Source organism: Neodiprion lecontei, chromosome 3, assembly GCF_021901455.1.
Source record: "Neodiprion lecontei isolate iyNeoLeco1 chromosome 3, iyNeoLeco1.1, whole genome shotgun sequence".
Taxonomy (NCBI): Eukaryota; Metazoa; Arthropoda; class Insecta; order Hymenoptera; family Diprionidae; genus Neodiprion; species Neodiprion lecontei.
In genome coordinates, this window is record NC_060262.1 from 3275036 (window position 1) to 3293948 (window position 18913).

The 18913-nt window shown below is 41.4% G+C and overlaps 1 protein-coding gene and 1 long non-coding RNA gene across 2 annotated transcripts; one reads left to right on the forward strand and one right to left on the reverse strand.

The window, feature by feature from the left end:
• Nucleotides 1–12564: 12564 nt before the first annotated feature.
• On the reverse strand, nucleotides 12565–15200 carry LOC124293558. The gene is made up of 3 exons (XR_006903403.1): nucleotides 15070–15200; nucleotides 13772–13926; nucleotides 12565–12869 (listed from the first exon to the last, which is right to left on the reverse strand). It is a non-coding gene; the product is annotated as an uncharacterized LOC124293558 (long non-coding RNA).
• LOC107222210 (protein Skeletor, isoforms B/C) lies at nucleotides 13295–18699 on the forward strand. Its single transcript, XM_015661479.2, has 13 exons — nucleotides 13295–13677; nucleotides 15026–15248; nucleotides 15513–15621; nucleotides 15708–15943; nucleotides 16024–16192; nucleotides 16312–16423; nucleotides 16542–16678; nucleotides 16805–16940; nucleotides 17011–17200; nucleotides 17481–17581; nucleotides 17671–17925; nucleotides 18005–18112; nucleotides 18454–18699. Exons 1-13 carry the CDS (start codon nucleotides 13620–13622, stop codon nucleotides 18639–18641), a joined length of 2022 nt encoding a protein of 673 aa, XP_015516965.1. The 5' UTR covers nucleotides 13295–13619; the 3' UTR covers nucleotides 18642–18699.
• Nucleotides 18700–18913: the final 214 nt, after the last annotated feature.

Here is an 18913-nt window from a genome sequence, read left to right on the forward strand (position 1 = left end):
AGAAATCGATTGGGCGCAGTCCCAATACGCTGCGATCGACGAATCAAAAGTTACAGCCAAAAAACGACAACCTCAGTTTTCGACGTTTTTCAGCAGGTGCTTTTTCCTTCGTCATTTCTCTCCTGTTAATCCCACGCTCTTTTCGCAGCGTTTTCTGAGTTCCTGGGGCTCCAATTGATCAGGTAAGGGTCATTTGAATCGAATCGGAGACCAAAAATTTTCGGCCCCAAAAACGAAGAAAAAGTAAGGCTAACCCCTTTGCATTTTTTGCGAAAATTTTCGCGATTTTGAAAAGTGCTGGAATAAATTCTTTCATGCACTATTCCGACGTAATTTTGCGAGAGAAATCGATTGGGCGCAGTCCCAATACGCTGCGATCGACGAATCAAAAGTTACGGCCAAAAAACGACAACCTCAGTTTTCGACGTTTTTCAGCAGGTGCTTTTTCCTTCGTCATTTCTCTCCTGTTAATCCCACGCTCTTTTCGCTGCGTTTTCTGAGTTCCTGGGGCTCCAATTGATCAGGTAAGGGTCATTTGAATCGAATCGGAGACCAAAAATTTTCGGCTCCAAAAAGGAAGAAAAAGTAAGGCTAACCCCTTTGCAATTTTTGCGAAAATTTTCGCGATTTTCAAAAGTGCTGGATTAAATTCTTTCATGCACTATTCCGACGTAATTTTGCGAGAGAAATCGATTGGGCGCAGTCCCAATACGCTGCGATCGACGAATCAAAAGTTACGGCCAAAAAACGACAACCTCAGTTTTCGACGTTTTTCAGCAGGTGCTTTTTCCTTCGTCATTTCTCTCCTGTTAATCCCACGCTCTTTTCGCTGCGTTTTCTGAGTTCCTGGGGCTCCAATTGATCAGGTAAGGGTCATTTGAATCGAATCGGAGACCAAAAATTTTCGGCCCCAAAAACGAAGAAAAAGTAAGGCTAACCCCTTTGCATTTTTTGCGAAAATTTTCGCGATTTTCAAAAGTGCTGGAATAAATTCTTTCATGCACTATTCCGACGTAATTTTGCGAGAGAAATCGATTGGGCGCAGTCCCAATACGCTGCGATCGACGAATCAAAAGTTACAGCCAAAAAACGACGACCTCAGTTTTCGACGTTTTTCAGCAGGTGCTTTTTCCTTCGTCATTTCTCTCCTGTTAATCCCACGCTCTTTTCGCTGCGTTTTCTGAGTTCCTGGGGCTCCAATTGATCAGGTAAGGGTCATTTGAATCGAATCGGAGACCAAAAATTTTCGGCCCCAAAAATGAAGAAAAAGTAAGGCTAACCCCTTTGCATTTTTTGCGAAAATTTTCGCGATTTTGAAAAGTGCTGGAATAAATTCTTTCATGCACTATTCCGACGTAATTTTGCGAGAGAAATCGATTGGGCGCAGTCCCAATACGCTGCGATCGACGAATCAAAAGTTACAGCCAAAAAACGACAACCTCAGTTTTCGACGTTTTTCAGCAGGTGCTTTTTCCTTCGTCATTTCTCTCCTGTTAATCCCACGCTCTTTTCGCTGCGTTTTCTGAGTTCCTGGGGCTCCAATTGATCAGGTAAGGGTCATTTGAATCGAATCAGAGACCAAAAATTTTCGGCTCCAGAAATGAAGAAAAAGTAAGGCTAACCCCTTTGAATTTTTTGCGAAAATTTTCGCGATTTTGAAAAGTGCTGGAATAAATTCTTTCATGCACTATTCCGACGTAATTTTGCGAGAGAAATCGATTGGGCGCAGTCCCAATACGCTGCGATCGACGAATCAAAAGTTACGGCCAAAAAACGACAACCTCAGTTTTCGACGTTTTTCAGCAGGTGCTTTTTCCTTCGTCATTTCTCTCCTGTTAATCCCACGCTCTTTTCGCTGCGTTTTCTGAGTTCCTGGGGCTCCAATTGATCAGGTAAGGGTCATTTGAATCGAATCGGAGACCAAAAATTTTCGGCCCCAAAAATGAAGAAAAAGTAAGGCTAACCCCTTTGCATTTTTTGCGAAAATTTTCGCGATTTTGAAAAGTGCTGGAATAAATTCTTTCATGCACTATTCCGACGTAATTTTGCGAGAGAAATCGATTGGGCGCAGTCCCAATACGCTGCGATCGACGAATCAAAAGTTACAGCCAAAAAACGACAACCTCAGTTTTCGACGTTTTTCAGCAGGTGCTTTTTCCTTCGTCATTTCTCTCCTGTTAATCCCACGCTCTTTTCGCAGCGTTTTCTGAGTTCCTGGGGCTCCAATTGATCAGGTAAGGGTCATTTGAATCGAATCGGAGACCAAAAATTTTCGGCCCCAAAAATGAAGAAAAAGTAAGGCTAACCCCTTTGCATTTTTTGCGAAAATTTTCGCGATTTTGAAAAGTGCTGGAATAAATTCTTTCATGCACTATTCCGACGTAATTTTGCGAGAGAAATCGATTGGGCGCAGTCCCAATACGCTGCGATCGACGAATCAAAAGTTACGGCCAAAAAACGACAACCTCAGTTTTCGACGTTTTTCAGCAGGTGCTTTTTCCTTCGTCATTTCTCTCCTGTTAATCCCACGCTCTTTTCGCTGCGTTTTCTGAGTTCCTGGGGCTCCAATTGATCAGGTAAGGGTCATTTGAATCGAATCGGAGACCAAAAATTTCCGGCCCCAAAAACGAAGAAAAAGTAAGGCTAACCCCGGTGCATTTTTTGCGAAAATTTTCGCGATTTTCAAAAGTGCTGGAATAAATTCTTTCATGCACTATTCCGACGTAATTTTGCGAGAGAAATCGATTGGGCGCAGTCCCAATACGCTGCGATCGACGAATCAAAAGTTACAGCCAAAAAACGACGACCTCAGTTTTCGACGTTTTTCAGCAGGTGCTTTTTCCTTCGTCATTTCTCTCCTGTTAATCCCACGCTCTTTTCGCTGCGTTTTCTGAGTTCCTGGGGCTCCAATTGATCAGGTAAGGGTCATTTGAATCGAATCGGAGACCAAAAATTTTCGGCTCCAAAAATGAAGAAAAAGTAAGGCTAACCCCTTTGCATTTTTTGCGAAAATTTTCGCGATTTTCAAAAGTGCTGGAATAAATTCTTTCATGCACTATTCCGACGTAATTTTGCGAGAGAAATCGATTGGGCGCAGTCCCAATACGCTGCGATCGACGAATCAAAAGTTACAGCCAAAAAACGACAACCTCAGTTTTCGACGTTTTTCAGCAGGTGCTTTTTCCTTCGTCATTTCTCTCCTGTTAATCCCACGCTCTTTTCGCTGCGTTTTCTGAGTTCCTGGGGCTCCAATTGATCAGGTAAGGGTCATTTGAATCGAATCGGAGACCAAAAATTTTCGGCCCCAAAAACGAAGAAAAAGTAAGGCTAACCCCTTTGCATTTTTTGCGAAAATTTTCGCGATTTTCAAAAGTGCTGGAATAAATTCTTTCATGCACTATTCCGACGTAATTTTGCGAGAGAAATCGATTGGGCGCAGTCCCAATACGCTGCGATCGACGAATCAAAAGTTACAGCCAAAAAACGACAACCTCAGTTTTCGACGTTTTTCAGCAGGTGCTTTTTCCTTCGTCATTTCTCTCCTGTTAATCCCACGCTCTTTTCGCTGCGTTTTCTGAGTTCCTGGGGCTCCAATTGATCAGGTAAGGGTCATTTGAATCGAATCGGAGACCAAAAATTTTCGGCCCCAAAAATGAAGAAAAAGTAAGGCTAACCCCTTTGCATTTTTTGCGAAAATTTTCGCGATTTTGAAAAGTGCTGGAATAAATTCTTTCATGCACTATTCCGACGTAATTTTGCGAGAGAAATCGATTGGGCGCAGTCCCAATACGCTGCGATCGACGAATCAAAAGTTACAGCCAAAAAACGACGACCTCAGTTTTCGACGTTTTTCAGCAGGTGCTTTTTCCTTCGTCATTTCTCTATGTTAATCCCACGCTCTTTTCGCTGCGTTTTCTGAGTTCCTGGGGCTCCAATTGATCAGGTAAGGGTCATTTGAATCGAATCAGAGACCAAAAATTTTCGGCTCCAGAAATGAAGAAAAAGTAAGGCTAACCCCTTTGCATTTTTTGCGAAAATTTTCGCGATTTTGAAAAGTGCTGGAATAAATTCTTTCATGCACTATTCCGACGTAATTTTGCGAGAGAAATCGATTGGGCGCAGTCCCAATACGCTGCGATCGACGAATCAAAAGTTACGGCCAAAAAACGACAACCTCAGTTTTCGACGTTTTTCAGCAGGTGCTTTTTCCTTCGTCATTTCTCTCCTGTTAATCCCACGCTCTTTTCGCTGCGTTTTCTGAGTTCCTGGGGCTCCAATTGATCAGGTAAGGGTCATTTGAATCGAATCGGAGACCAAAAATTTTCGGCTCCAAAAAGGAAGAAAAAGTAAGGCTAACCCCTTTGCATTTTTTGCGAAAATTTTCGCGATTTTCAAAAGTGCTGGAATAAATTCTTTCATGCACTATTCCGACGTAATTTTGCGAGAGAAATCGATTGGGCGCAGTCCCAATACGCTGCGATCGACGAATCAAAAGTTACGGCCAAAAAACGACAACCTCAGTTTTCGACGTTTTTCAGCAGGTGCTTTTTCCTTCGTCATTTCTCTCCTGTTAATCCCACGCTCTTTTCGCTGCGTTTTCTGAGTTCCTGGGGCTCCAATTGATCAGGTAAGGGTCATTTGAATCGAATCGGAGACCAAAAATTTTCGGCCCCAAAAACGAAGAAAAAGTAAGGCTAACCCCTTTGCATTTTTTGCGAAAATTTTCGCGATTTTCAAAAGTGCTGGAATAAATTCTTTCATGCACTATTCCGACGTAATTTTGCGAGAGAAATCGATTGGGCGCAGTCCCAATACGCTGCGATCGACGAATCAAAAGTTACAGCCAAAAAACGACGACCTCAGTTTTCGACGTTTTTCAGCAGGTGCTTTTTCCTTCGTCATTTCTCTCCTGTTAATCCCACGCTCTTTTCGCTGCGTTTTCTGAGTTCCTGGGGCTCCAATTGATCAGGTAAGGGTCATTTGAATCGAATCGGAGACCAAAAATTTTCGGCCCCAAAAATGAAGAAAAAGTAAGGCTAACCCCTTTGCATTTTTTGCGAAAATTTTCGCGATTTTGAAAAGTGCTGGAATAAATTCTTTCATGCACTATTCCGACGTAATTTTGCGAGAGAAATCGATTGGGCGCAGTCCCAATACGCTGCGATCGACGAATCAAAAGTTACAGCCAAAAAACGACGACCTCAGTTTTCGACGTTTTTCAGCAGGTGCTTTTTCCTTCGTCATTTCTCTCCTGTTAATCCCACGCTCTTTTCGCTGCGTTTTCTGAGTTCCTGGGGCTCCAATTGATCAGGTAAGGGTCATTTGAATCGAATCGGAGACCAAAAATTTTCGGCCCCAAAAATGAAGAAAAAGTAAGGCTAACCCCTTTGCATTTTTAGCGAAAATTTTCGCGATTTTGAAAAGTGCTGGAATAAATTCTTTCATGCACTATTCCGACGTAATTTTGCGAGAGAAATCGATTGGGCGCAGTCCCAATACGCTGCGATCGACGAATCAAAAGTTACAGCCAAAAAACGACAACCTCAGTTTTCGACGTTTTTCAGCAGGTGCTTTTTCCTTCGTCATTTCTCTCCTGTTAATCCCACGCTCTTTTCGCTGCGTTTTCTGAGTTCCTGGGGCTCCAATTGATCAGGTAAGGGTCATTTGAATCGAATCGGAGACCAAAAATTTTCGGCCCCAAAAATGAAGAAAAAGTAAGGCTAACCCCTTTGCATTTTTTGCGAAAATTTTCGCGATTTTGAAAAGTGCTGGAATAAATTCTTTCATGCACTATTCCGACGTAATTTTGCGAGAGAAATCGATTGGGCGCAGTCCCAATACGCTGCGATCGACGAATCAAAAGTTACAGCCAAAAAACGACGACCTCAGTTTTCGACGTTTTTCAGCAGGTGCTTTTTCCTTCGTCATTTCTCTCCTGTTAATCCCACGCTCTTTTCGCTGCGTTTTCTGAGTTCCTGGGGCTCCAATTGATCAGGTAAGGGTCATTTGAATCGAATCGGAGACCAAAAATTTTCGGCTCCAGAAATGAAGAAAAAGTAAGGCTAACCCCTTTGCATTTTTTGCGAAAATTTTCGCGATTTTGAAAAGTGCTGGAATAAATTCTTTCATGCACTATTCCGACGTAATTTTGCGAGAGAAATCGATTGGGCGCAGTCCCAATACGCTGCGATCGACGAATCAAAAGTTACGGCCAAAAAACGACAACCTCAGTTTTCGACGTTTTTCAGCAGGTGCTTTTTCCTTCGTCATTTCTCTCCTGTTAATCCCACGCTCTTTTCGCTGCGTTTTCTGAGTTCCTGGGGCTCCAATTGATCAGGTAAGGGTCATTTGAATCGAATCGGAGACCAAAAATTTTCGGCTCCAAAAAGGAAGAAAAAGTAAGGCTAACCCCTATGCATTTTTTGCGAAAATTTTCGCGATTTTCAAAAGTGCTGGAATAAATTCTTTCATGCACTATTCCGACGTAATTTTGCGAGAGAAATCGATTGGGCGCAGTCCCAATACGCTGCGATCGACGAATCAAAAGTTACGGCCAAAAAACGACAACCTCAGTTTTCGACGTTTTTCAGCAGGTGCTTTTTCCTTCGTCATTTCTCTCCTGTTAATCCCACGCTCTTTTCGCTGCGTTTTCTGAGTTCCTGGGGCTCCAATTGATCAGGTAAGGGTCATTTGAATCGAATCAGAGACCAAAAATTTTCGGCTCCAGAAATGAAGAAAAAGTAAGGCTAACCCCTTTGCATTTTTTGCGAAAATTTTCGCGATTTTGAAAAGTGCTGGAATAAATTCTTTCATGCACTATTCCGACGTAATTTTGCGAGAGAAATCGATTGGGCGCAGTCCCAATACGCTGCGATCGACGAATCAAAAGTTACAGCCAAAAAACGACAACCTCAGTTTTCGACGTTTTTCAGCAGGTGCTTTTTCCTTCGTCATTTCTCTCCTGTTAATCCCACGCTCTTTTCGCTGCGTTTTCTGAGTTCCTGGGGCTCCAATTGATCAGGTAAGGGTCATTTGAATCGAATCGGAGACCAAAAATTTTCGGCCCCAAAAATGAAGAAAAAGTAAGGCTAACCCCTTTGCATTTTTTGCGAAAATTTTCGCGATTTTGAAAAGTGCTGGAATAAATTCTTTCATGCACTATTCCGACGTAATTTTGCGAGAGAAATCGATTGGGCGCAGTCCCAATACGCTGCGATCGACGAATCAAAAGTTACAGCCAAAAAACGACGACCTCAGTTTTCGACGTTTTTCAGCAGGTGCTTTTTCCTTCGTCATTTCTCTCCTGTTAATCCCACGCTCTTTTCGCTGCGTTTTCTGAGTTCCTGGGGCTCCAATTGATCAGGTAAGGGTCATTTGAATCGAATCGGAGACCAAAAATTTTCGGCCCCAAAAATGAAGAAAAAGTAAGGCTAACCCCTTTGCATTTTTAGCGAAAATTTTCGCGATTTTGAAAAGTGCTGGAATAAATTCTTTCATGCACTATTCCGACGTAATTTTGCGAGAGAAATCGATTGGGCGCAGTCCCAATACGCTGCGATCGACGAATCAAAAGTTACAGCCAAAAAACGACAACCTCAGTTTTCGACGTTTTTCAGCAGGTGCTTTTTCCTTCGTCATTTCTCTCCTGTTAATCCCACGCTCTTTTCGCTGCGTTTTCTGAGTTCCTGGGGCTCCAATTGATCAGGTAAGGGTCATTTGAATCGAATCGGAGACCAAAAATTTTCGGCTCCAAAAAGGAAGAAAAAGTAAGGCTAACCCCTTTGCATTTTTTGCGAAAATTTTCGCGATTTTCAAAAGTGCTGGATTAAATTCTTTCATGCACTATTCCGACGTAATTTTGCGAGAGAAATCGATTGGGCGCAGTCCCAATACGCTGCGATCGACGAATCAAAAGTTACAGCCAAAAAACGACAACCTCAGTTTTCGACGTTTTTCAGCAGGTGCTTTTTCCTTCGTCATTTCTCTCCTGTTAATCCCACGCTCTTTTCGCTGCGTTTTCTGAGTTTCTGGGGCTCCAATTGATCAGGTAAGGGTCATTTGAATCGAATCAGAGACCAAAAATTTTCGGCTCCAGAAATGAAGAAAAAGTAAGGCTAACCCCTTTGCATTTTTTGCGAAAATTTTCGCGATTTTGAAAAGTGCTGGAATAAATTCTTTCATGCACTATTCCGACGTAATTTTGCGAGAGAAATCGATTGGGCGCAGTCCCAATACGCTGCGATCGACGAATCAAAAGTTACGGCCAAAAAACGACAACCTCAGTTTTCGACGTTTTTCAGCAGGTGCTTTTTCCTTCGTCATTTCTCTCCTGTTAATCCCACGCTCTTTTCGCTGCGTTTTCTGAGTTCCTGGGGCTCCAATTGATCAGGTAAGGGTCATTTGAATCGAATCGGAGACCAAAAATTTTCGGCTCCAAAAAGGAAGAAAAAGTAAGGCTAACCCCTATGCATTTTTTGCGAAAATTTTCGCGATTTTCAAAAGTGCTGGAATAAATTCTTTCATGCACTATTCCGACGTAATTTTGCGAGAGAAATCGATTGGGCGCAGTCCCAATACGCTGCGATCGACGAATCAAAAGTTACGGCCAAAAAACGACAACCTCAGTTTTCGACGTTTTTCAGCAGGTGCTTTTTCCTTCGTCATTCCTCTCCTGTTAATCCCACGCTCTTTTCGCTGCGTTTTCTGAGTTCCTGGGGCTCCAATTGATCAGGTAAGGGTCATTTGAATCGAATCAGAGACCAAAAATTTTCGGCTCCAGAAATGAAGAAAAAGTAAGGCTAACCCCTTTGCATTTTTTGCGAAAATTTTCGCGATTTTGAAAAGTGCTGGAATAAATTCTTTCATGCACTATTCCGACGTAATTTTGCGAGAGAAATCGATTGGGCGCAGTCCCAATACGCTGCGATCGACGAATCAAAAGTTACGGCCAAAAAACGACAACCTCAGTTTTCGACGTTTTTCAGCAGGTGCTTTTTCCTTCGTCATTTCTCTCCTGTTAATCCCACGCTCTTTTCGCTGCGTTTTCTGAGTTCCTGGGGCTCCAATTGATCAGGTAAGGGTCATTTGAATCGAATCGGAGACCAAAAATTTTCGGCCCCAAAAACGAAGAAAAAGTAAGGCTAACCCCTTTGCATTTTTTGCGAAAATTTTCGCGATTTTCAAAAGTGCTGGAATAAATTCTTTCATGCACTATTCCGACGTAATTTTGCGAGAGAAATCGATTGGGCGCAGTCCCAATACGCTGCGATCGACGAATCAAAAGTTACAGCCAAAAAACGACGACCTCAGTTTTCGACGTTTTTCAGCAGGTGCTTTTTCCTTCGTCATTTCTCTCCTGTTAATCCCACGCTCTTTTCGCTGCGTTTTCTGAGTTCCTGGGGCTCCAATTGATCAGGTAAGGGTCATTTGAATCGAATCGGAGACCAAAAATTTTCGGCCCCAAAAATGAAGAAAAAGTAAGGCTAACCCCTTTGCATTTTTTGCGAAAATTTTCGCGATTTTGAAAAGTGCTGGAATAAATTCTTTCATGCACTATTCCGACGTAATTTTGCGAGAGAAATCGATTGGGCGCAGTCCCAATACGCTGCGATCGACGAATCAAAAGTTACAGCCAAAAAACGACGACCTCAGTTTTCGACGTTTTTCAGCAGGTGCTTTTTCCTTCGTCATTTCTCTCCTGTTAATCCCACGCTCTTTTCGCTGCGTTTTCTGAGTTCCTGGGGCTCCAATTGATCAGGTAAGGGTCATTTGAATCGAATCGGAGACCAAAAATTTTCGGCCCCAAAAATGAAGAAAAAGTAAGGCTAACCCCTTTGCATTTTTAGCGAAAATTTTCGCGATTTTGAAAAGTGCTGGAATAAATTCTTTCATGCACTATTCCGACGTAATTTTGCGAGAGAAATCGATTGGGCGCAGTCCCAATACGCTGCGATCGACGAATCAAAAGTTACAGCCAAAAAACGACAACCTCAGTTTTCGACGTTTTTCAGCAGGTGCTTTTTCCTTCGTCATTTCTCTCCTGTTAATCCCACGCTCTTTTCGCTGCGTTTTCTGAGTTCCTGGGGCTCCAATTGATCAGGTAAGGGTCATTTGAATCGAATCGGAGACCAAAAATTTTCGGCCCCAAAAATGAAGAAAAAGTAAGGCTAACCCCTTTGCATTTTTAGCGAAAATTTTCGCGATTTTGAAAAGTGCTGGAATAAATTCTTTCATGCACTATTCCGACGTAATTTTGCGAGAGAAATCGATTGGGCGCAGTCCCAATACGCTGCGATCGACGAATCAAAAGTTACGGCCAAAAAACGACAACCTCAGTTTTCGACGTTTTTCAGCAGGTGCTTTTTCCTTCGTCATTTCTCTCCTGTTAATCCCACGCTCTTTTCGCTGCGTTTTCTGAGTTCCTGGGGCTCCAATTGATCAGGTAAGGGTCATTTGAATCGAATCGGAGACCAAAAATTTTCGGCTCCAAAAAGGAAGAAAAAGTAAGGCTAACCCCTTTGCATTTTTTGCGAAAATTTTCGCGATTTTCAAAAGTGCTGGATTAAATTCTTTCATGCACTATTCCGACGTAATTTTGCGAGAGAAATCGATTGGGCGCAGTCCCAATACGCTGCGATCGACGAATCAAAAGTTACGGCCAAAAAACGACAACCTCAGTTTTCGACGTTTTTCAGCAGGTGCTTTTTCCTTCGTCATTTCTCTCCTGTTAATCCCACGCTCTTTTCGCTGCGTTTTCTGAGTTCCTGGGGCTCCAATTGATCAGGTAAGGGTCATTTGAATCGAATCGGAGACCAAAAATTTTCGGCTCCAAAAAGGAAGAAAAAGTAAGGCTAACCCCTTTGCATTTTTTGCGAAAATTTTCGCGATTTTCAAAAGTGCTGGATTAAATTCTTTCATGCACTATTCCGACGTAATTTTGCGAGAGAAATCGATTGGGCGCAGTCCCAATACGCTGCGATCGACGAATCAAAAGTTACAGCCAAAAAACGACAACCTCAGTTTTCGACGTTTTTCAGCAGGTGCTTTTTCCTTCGTCATTTCTCTCCTGTTAATCCCACGCTCTTTTCGCTGCGTTTTCTGAGTTCCTGGGGCTCCAATTGATCAGGTAAGGGTCATTTGAATCGAATCAGAGACCAAAAATTTTCGGCTCCAGAAATGAAGAAAAAGTAAGGCTAACCCCTTTGCATTTTTTGCGAAAATTTTCGCGATTTTGAAAAGTGCTGGAATAAATTCTTTCATGCACTATTCCGACGTAATTTTGCGAGAGAAATCGATTGGGCGCAGTCCCAATACGCTGCGATCGACGAATCAAAAGTTACAGCCAAAAAACGACAACCTCAGTTTTCGACGTTTTTCAGCAGGTGCTTTTTCCTTCGTCATTTCTCTCCTGTTAATCCCACGCTCTTTTCGCTGCGTTTTCTGAGTTCCTGGGGCTCCAATTGATCAGGTAAGGGTCATTTGAATCGAATCGGAGACCAAAAATTTTCGGCTCCAAAAATGAAGAAAAAGTAAGGCTAACCCCTTTGCATTTTTTGCGAAAATTTTCGCGATTTTGAAAAGTGCTGGAATAAATTCTTTCATGCACTATTCCGACGTAATTTTGCGAGAGAAATCGATTGGGCGCAGTCCCAATACGCTGCGAGCAACGCATCAAAAGTCACAGCTGAGCAACGGAAGATTTTCTCTGTAATTTTTCTGGTTTTAGTCCTACGCTCTTTATCCCACGTTTTCCGAGGTTTGGGGGTCAAATAGTCAGAAGTAAGTCGTACAAGTCGAAGGTGTGACAAAAGATTTTCTGTCCGAACACCTAGTAGGGCTGAGCCTATCTGATTTTTGGTGAAAATACGGACGGTTCCAAATAATGCCGGAATTGTTACTTACTGGCAATATATCGATCAAGTTTTGTACGAAGAATGGACTGAACGCTGTCCAGAGTCGCTGCTATCAGCTTATCACGAGTTGACTACGAAAAGAATGTAACATCTTTGTCTTTTTACAGTCATCGATCTAACGGTGTCATAGAAGTCACCTTCGTGTTTTCTATAGTTCCTAGGGTCCAATCAGTCGAAGAAGGTTCCTCAGATCAATCCAACGAGCATAAAATTCCAAAATCTTAGAAAAAGTAAGATTAATCTCTTGAAATTCTTTACAGCCACAATTTTACTTATTCAAATCAATGAATGGAAAGAGTTTATGAATACTGCATATCGTCGTGATTTCCTCGGAGGGGTCGAAATTGCTTGATTCATAATCACTGCAAACAACGGCGAGAATCACAAGTGAAATCTAGCAAGCATCACGCTGAAAAGGTCGATTATTTCTAGGAGATTCTGATATTCAGTGCTCAAAACCGAAAGGACGTCAACCATGGTTTCGCGAATTTCGGGTACAACCCCCTCTCCTTTATTCTTGTTACATCCGTTATTACGGCTGCTCAATTTTGAATTCTGAAAGAATGAGGGACACTCCCTTTGCTCGGAGCCTTGGATAATAATTTTACGCTATGACTTGTTTAACAATGTCATAATTTATTGAATTGCGGAACGAAAGCAAAGGTGCTTAATGCAGTTATACCCATACAGAAATCATACTTATACTTGGCCACAAACACATCCATAACTACAATGATCATTCGACTCTTATAAAATAGAAATCAAAATTAAAAAACTAATTCGCATACATTAAAGCAGCATGGTTCACATATTTATTCTATAGTTTATTTACACATAAAACTATCATCAAGGTGGTTGTATTTAACGAAATGGAGTTAATGTGAATCGTGGAATTCGTCACATGAACTGAATTTCTTGTATAATAATATATTTCTCAATGGTCCAGTTGATAGAGCTCTGCAACAAAAATCATATCAACTGTTATTCGAAGAATTCGTGGAAAGAAATTGCGCATAAAACCTCACGTAAGATCATTTCGAATATAGTACCACACATAAGGATACACCTATATTGGTTACAACGAAACTATGAAGCGGTTTGACCAAAAACAATTTCGAGTATAAGAATGAAACCGAATAGGGGGATAGCGTAAAAATAAATTGGATCGCGTACTTTTCTCAATCACAGTGAAATAAAATTACTAATTCTTGGAAAAGGAATCAAGTACGAAACGAACACACGCCGACGTCAAGGTGTGATCGGTAGTCTACGATCAATGACTTTCTCTCCGTGACGTAGACGGCGTACCGACTGAGGCCCAAGTCTCGAGGTAGGCCCAGGTAACGGGCCGTACAAGCCGCTAACCTTCTTCAAGGCAACGTCGCTACTATCCTTTCAAAAACCTCAGTTCGGTTTCCAACACAATCGCCTAAAGACCGCGATCAAGACGAGAGACCAGCTCGTCTCATCCGCAAAATCGGAGACGATACAGTGAGTCAAACTCCGTTCAAAGGTCATCAGTTTTTCGATAGAATGGAACGCTGATTTTCTTGTGAACAAGCGAATAACAACTACCGTCTTCGTCGGTTAATCAGCCTCAGCGATGTGGAAGCATATGCTACTCTGAAGTAATTTCTTTTCCTTTTTTTTTTTACGTCTTATTCTTTACTCAGAGAGAACGCGATTTGCATTCTCTAGCGTTTGAACATGTGGACAAGTGTTACCAAATGTTTCATAATCTTTGCAATCGGATGTTTTTATCAGGGTGAGTCGATTTTTTTATATATGTATTTTAAATATCCATGTACGAGAGATTACTTTACCATATATGTATGTAAAAGAAAGGTGCAGCTACGTACAGTTTCTTGAAGAAAGTTTCATCTGTTTCGGAAACTTCGCATATTGTGTGTGGTGGCTAATTCATCGTCAGCTGACAGTGAACTGTTCTATAGAACTTCGATGTAGTCAGAAACATTCCTTGAATGTTTGTCTTCACATCCGGTTCGATCGGTCTCTAGAAAATCGGTGACAGCTGCAGCATTGAGTTCGATATTATTACATTTTCTTCTTTCTTATTAGAGCATTTGAAACCTATTTAAAGGTTTATATGTGCGAACATTGGTTCACGTTCCTTAGTTTACAACGGTTTACAATAAAGAATGACTGAAAATTATACAATCATTTGTTATTAGTTTAGACTTTCAAGTTGCAGTTCTTGAGAAATCTATAAATACAAAGTTCGAGCGTTTATATATTGGATTCTAAAAATAGAGATTCGGTACTAAGAGGTAGATGTACGTTGCATTTCGATAGATCACTGTTAAATTCTGTTCTTTGTTGATCGTATACATGATTAATGGTATGGTTAGAATTGATCACAAGCACAAAAAGGTTTGTCGGTTACATTGATACAAAAAAAAAGAGACGCAGCCACATGGCAATGGTCTACTCTTCAACGATTTAACGTAACTACACATTCTGCCGAAAGGTCTTTGTTGTGGAACCACGGTTTCTCATTGTTGCGAAAGAAGAGATCAAAGTATTTTTTGCCTTTAGACAAATCTTGATTTTTTATAACATTATTCGTTTGCATTAGACCTGTTATTTTAATTTCTAAGAGAACTATGAACGATATTTTAAAAATATTAGCTGTGTTTTTATATGTGGCGAATTTTGCTAGTAATCAGAATTTTCATTTTCTTCGATCCTAATTTTTGACGGAGACCAAAAAAATAGTATAGTTTTGCCGGGATTTTGTGATGTGAATAAGTTATGCTTCTTGTGCGTAATTTGAAATATTAGAGCGTTAGTTGAAGTACTAGATTTAGAACTAGCGATAGTTTGGCGAGCACTAAGAGAGTCGAAGAAAATAAAGTAATTGTTCATAGGTTCGTTTCAGGCGGTACATTCGGTAGTGAACACCGAGGCATGTTTGATTTGACTTTTGTTTACTCAATACTTTATGCTGCGTTTCAGCTCGAGATCTTCCTTAATTTTATACTTTAACAAAGTGCTTTGCTGTGGAAGGGTGACGTTATGCCGTCCACGAGTCGGTAGAACTCTAATCGACAAGACAAAAGAACAAAAGACTATAAAATTTTTTATTCCAACAGCACACGCTCAAGATGAAGATGACGAGGTGTACAAAGGCAAGTACCTCGGAAAGTTGAACGCCTATCATCACCAAGTTTCCGGTGATGTTTACGCCGTCGACGAATACACCTTGCTCTTGAAGTCGTTCAGCTACGACGGTAACGGCGCCGACACCTTCTTTTGGGCAGGCGCAGCCAATCGCCCCGGGCCCCAGGGTTTCATAGTTCCTGACGAATGGGGAAAGTTAGTTGATCGGAAAATAAGAACAGTAAAATTTCCTTAGAATTTAGTCTTAAAGAATGTTACGCGGATTCTTCCAATTCCTGAATCACCGGTCGAAGTGCAATTTTTATTGGAAGATGAAGCTAGTGAGCATTCTCAGTTTTATCGTAACCGTGATTCCAGGTGAATACTCGGTAGACTTTAGAGTCTCCAATGAATTGGCAAAACGTATCGTCGAGACAAGAAACATGTGGAATGAACGAAATTATTTTTGCATCCTTGCAGGACGAACGTGCTGGAAAGGTACTTCAACAAGGACTTCACCCTGACGCTTCCCGATGGAAAAAAAATCACCGACATCAAATGGTTCGCGATTTATGATCTCTCAAACCAGGTAAAATTCTACTTTTGATCATACGAATTGGCGGTTCTCTCCTCAAGATTATAAATCTCTTTCTAATCGTTTCTTTCACCATGCAGAACACTTTCGGAGACGTTTACATACCTGAGCAATTTGATCCCCCGGCACTTCAGCGGATCTCCCAACTCTCCACAACATCTCACGGAGTGTCTTCGGGGGCGATCGAGATCCTGGATGCAAAAACTATCAGGATCCCAAGGTTCAGTTACGATGGACAGGGCACCGCGTACTTCTGGGTCGGCGTTGGTCCGCAACCTTCAAGCAAGGGCACCAAAGTCCCTGACGATTACGGATAGTTAGTGATTATTCGGGATGTTTTTTTTTTTTTTTGCTTCCTTACGAGGTGTGGGTGGTTTTCAATTAGCTCTCTTGCAGCCTGGATCCACTGAGAGCTTACCAGAATGAGGACATCGTCATTCAGCTACCCGGAGAGATGACAGTCTTCCGTATAAACTGGCTGAGCGTTTACGACCTCGAGGAAAAGTCGAAATTCGGATCTGTCATCATTCCAGAGGGTCTGAACGTTCCCCCTTCTCTGGTCACGGTAAAACTATCGGGAATCATAGTTCATTCCTATTTCTTACTGTTCCAATGAATGTCCAGTAGTGATCATGGAAATGACCGATCAATTGACACCTTGGTTCCCACTAACTTTCTTCTCAGGTGACAAAGCATGCAGTCGCACTTCCGAACTGTGTTCAATTACACAAAAACTACCAAATGAGCTGGGAGATCTTTGGTCCGCAGATAACTGTACAGTTGACAGGTCAAGTCGGTGAGTAATCGTTATCTTCTCAAATTTTCGCATGGATTCCAGCTTGATAAATCATCAACGCTTCCCGCGTTTTCTCGATCTCTTCACTTCTGAAACACTTTCTTCTTAATTTCTTCAGCCGATGATGAGTACATGGCTTTCGGGCTCTCGGGATCCGACGAAAAGAGCCAAATGGAAGGCTCCGACGTCACGATTGCTTACATGGACGGCACTCAAGGTTTCGCAACGGATTACAGTATTTCTGCGTACGCACCGGTGAGTATTTCATCTTTACTGACGTTGATAATACCGAGGAATATTAATTGAAGAATGGGGAAGAAAAGTAGCTGGAAATAGGTGATTGAAGTTCGAGAAATGAGATAATCAAAGCCCCCTTTTCAGTGCGGAAAGGTCCTTGGACAGTACAAGGGTGTCTGTAAGGACAATCTCGTTGGAGGGCAGGACAACAACCAGATTTTTACCGGGTCGAGACAGGACGGGATCAGCGTCATCACCTACAGACGTACTCTGAATTCATGTGGGTGGAAAGTGGGAATTTGTGATTCAAAGGACATGAGGAAAAAATGATAACAATTTGATCATTTCAGCTGATCCTATCGATAAGAATTACCCGACTGACCGTCCTGTGTATGTGGTCTGGGCGCTGGGTCGACTAGACGAAAACAAGGAGCCGAATTTCCACGACGTTTATCCAAAAGGAAATTTGAAACTCGAACTACATCGCACGCAGCCCGAAAATACTTGCTTGGACTTTACACAGAACGATAATTCACTTCAGTGAGTTTTTTTTCTTTCATAGAGATAAAACATTAACCTGGTTATATTATTCTTTGAATAAGTTTGCAAAAACTGTGCGACGAAACTATGCTTGAAAAGTTATCCGTGAATTTCAAAAAATCCCGATAAAGAATGTTTGAATACCGTATAGTTGTTATAGTTTTCCGGAAGCTGAAGAAGCTTCGTAAAAAAAAAAATAAAAAATTTTATAATTGGGATAAGGAATTAAAAACGCAAATACACGGTTCGTACAATCGTAAATTTGACCAATCCATTTCAGGAAACCGTGGGATAAGACAGAGATTTTCGACAGATCGATCAGAACATTTGTAGCAACGCTTGGTCCATCCGGTGGAAAAAAGGGTTACCAAGGATTGACCGGTAAGGAGAAATTTTGAAAAGTACAAAAATTTCATCATTCGTTATTCCCTTTAGAATTTGATTATAACGAGGTTGTAAAAAAATTACAGGACAGACGTCGACGGGACTCGCTTGGTACATAAACGGATATTTAATTCCGGAAATCTACCTTCGACGGGGTTTGACATACATATTCAAGATCTATGGAGGAAATAATCCACACAGTGCAAACTTTTACCACCCTCTGATAATCACCGACGAATCTCACGGCGGTTACGACAGACTAACCGACATATCTCAGACGAAAATTCGCGTTTTAGCGGGCGTTGAATTCACCAGGCGAGGTAGACCGCGGCCAACTGCAGGTGCGTAAATTACAACGATCGATTTTTAACATTTCGATTCGATTTTACATTGTATTTTCATAAAAATTTCACCTTTCAGTCGGACCACTCTGCCTGAGCAAACATAACGGGAGAGACAGGCGACTGGACGACGATTTTTCGTCATTCAGGAAATTCAACAGATCGTTGATTCAAGTTTGCGACGCAGGTGAAATTTTTCTGCAATTTATTATCCTCACTTTTCTACCTTACACGACTAGTCTGGTAGAACGATTTTCGCACAATTTCGGGCTTCTTGTTATTCAAAATTGCGCAAGTCGATATTAAAACATGGAAGAAATAATTGGAAAGCACCGTTTTGAAACATCTTAAATTACAAACTATGAGAACCTTCTTCAAAATTCATTGATCGCTAATTTTTTCACGAAATTAAAATACTTGTGTCTTGCACTTTTTGTATGAAATCCGTCACATTTACACTTTGTTATTACAGTTTATTTAGGCTTTGTTATCTCTTTTCTAATATGGAAATTTACACAAACGACACAGGTGACCCAGGACTGCTGGAAATAACACCGAATTCCACTTGGCCCGATACCGTCTACTACAATTCCTTCACTCACGCGAATATGGGTTGGAAAATTCACGTGGTTGATTCGTACTCGACGAGCGCTGCGATCATACTGAGGCTAAGCTGGCTCTGTGGGATATTCGTTGTTTGTTTTCGTCTCGTATAAACTGAGATTCAAAATAGTGAGTGCTCTAAACTCGTTCAGCTACGTCAGAATTCGTTAAGAAAAATGGTAAACTTACCCTGAGGGGGGTTTACAGCATTTAATCATGATTTAACTAGATTATGTTGCACTCGTTGTGAACAGACTATTTTTACAAACTGTCATCAAGCAATCGTGAATATTGACATATTAATTAAGCTTTAGGAGAACGAATTTCCATATTCTACGTTAACAAGAATATTTTTAATTTACAAATACTAGCATTTAGAATTTAG

What these genes read in the sequence shown, in the direction of transcription:
- LOC107222210 (XM_015661479.2), top strand. Translation starts at nt 13,620, where the DNA reads ATGTGGACAAGTGTTACCAAATGTTTCATAATCTTTGCAATCGGATGT. An exon ending in AATCGGATGTTTTTATCAGG is followed by an intron (nt 13,678 to 15,025) that starts GTGAGTCGATTT and finishes TTATTCCAACAG; the next exon opens with CACACGCTCAAGATGAAGAT. An exon ending in GATTCAAGTTTGCGACGCAG is followed by an intron (nt 18,113 to 18,453) that starts GTGAAATTTTTC and finishes CAAACGACACAG; the next exon opens with GTGACCCAGGACTGCTGGAA.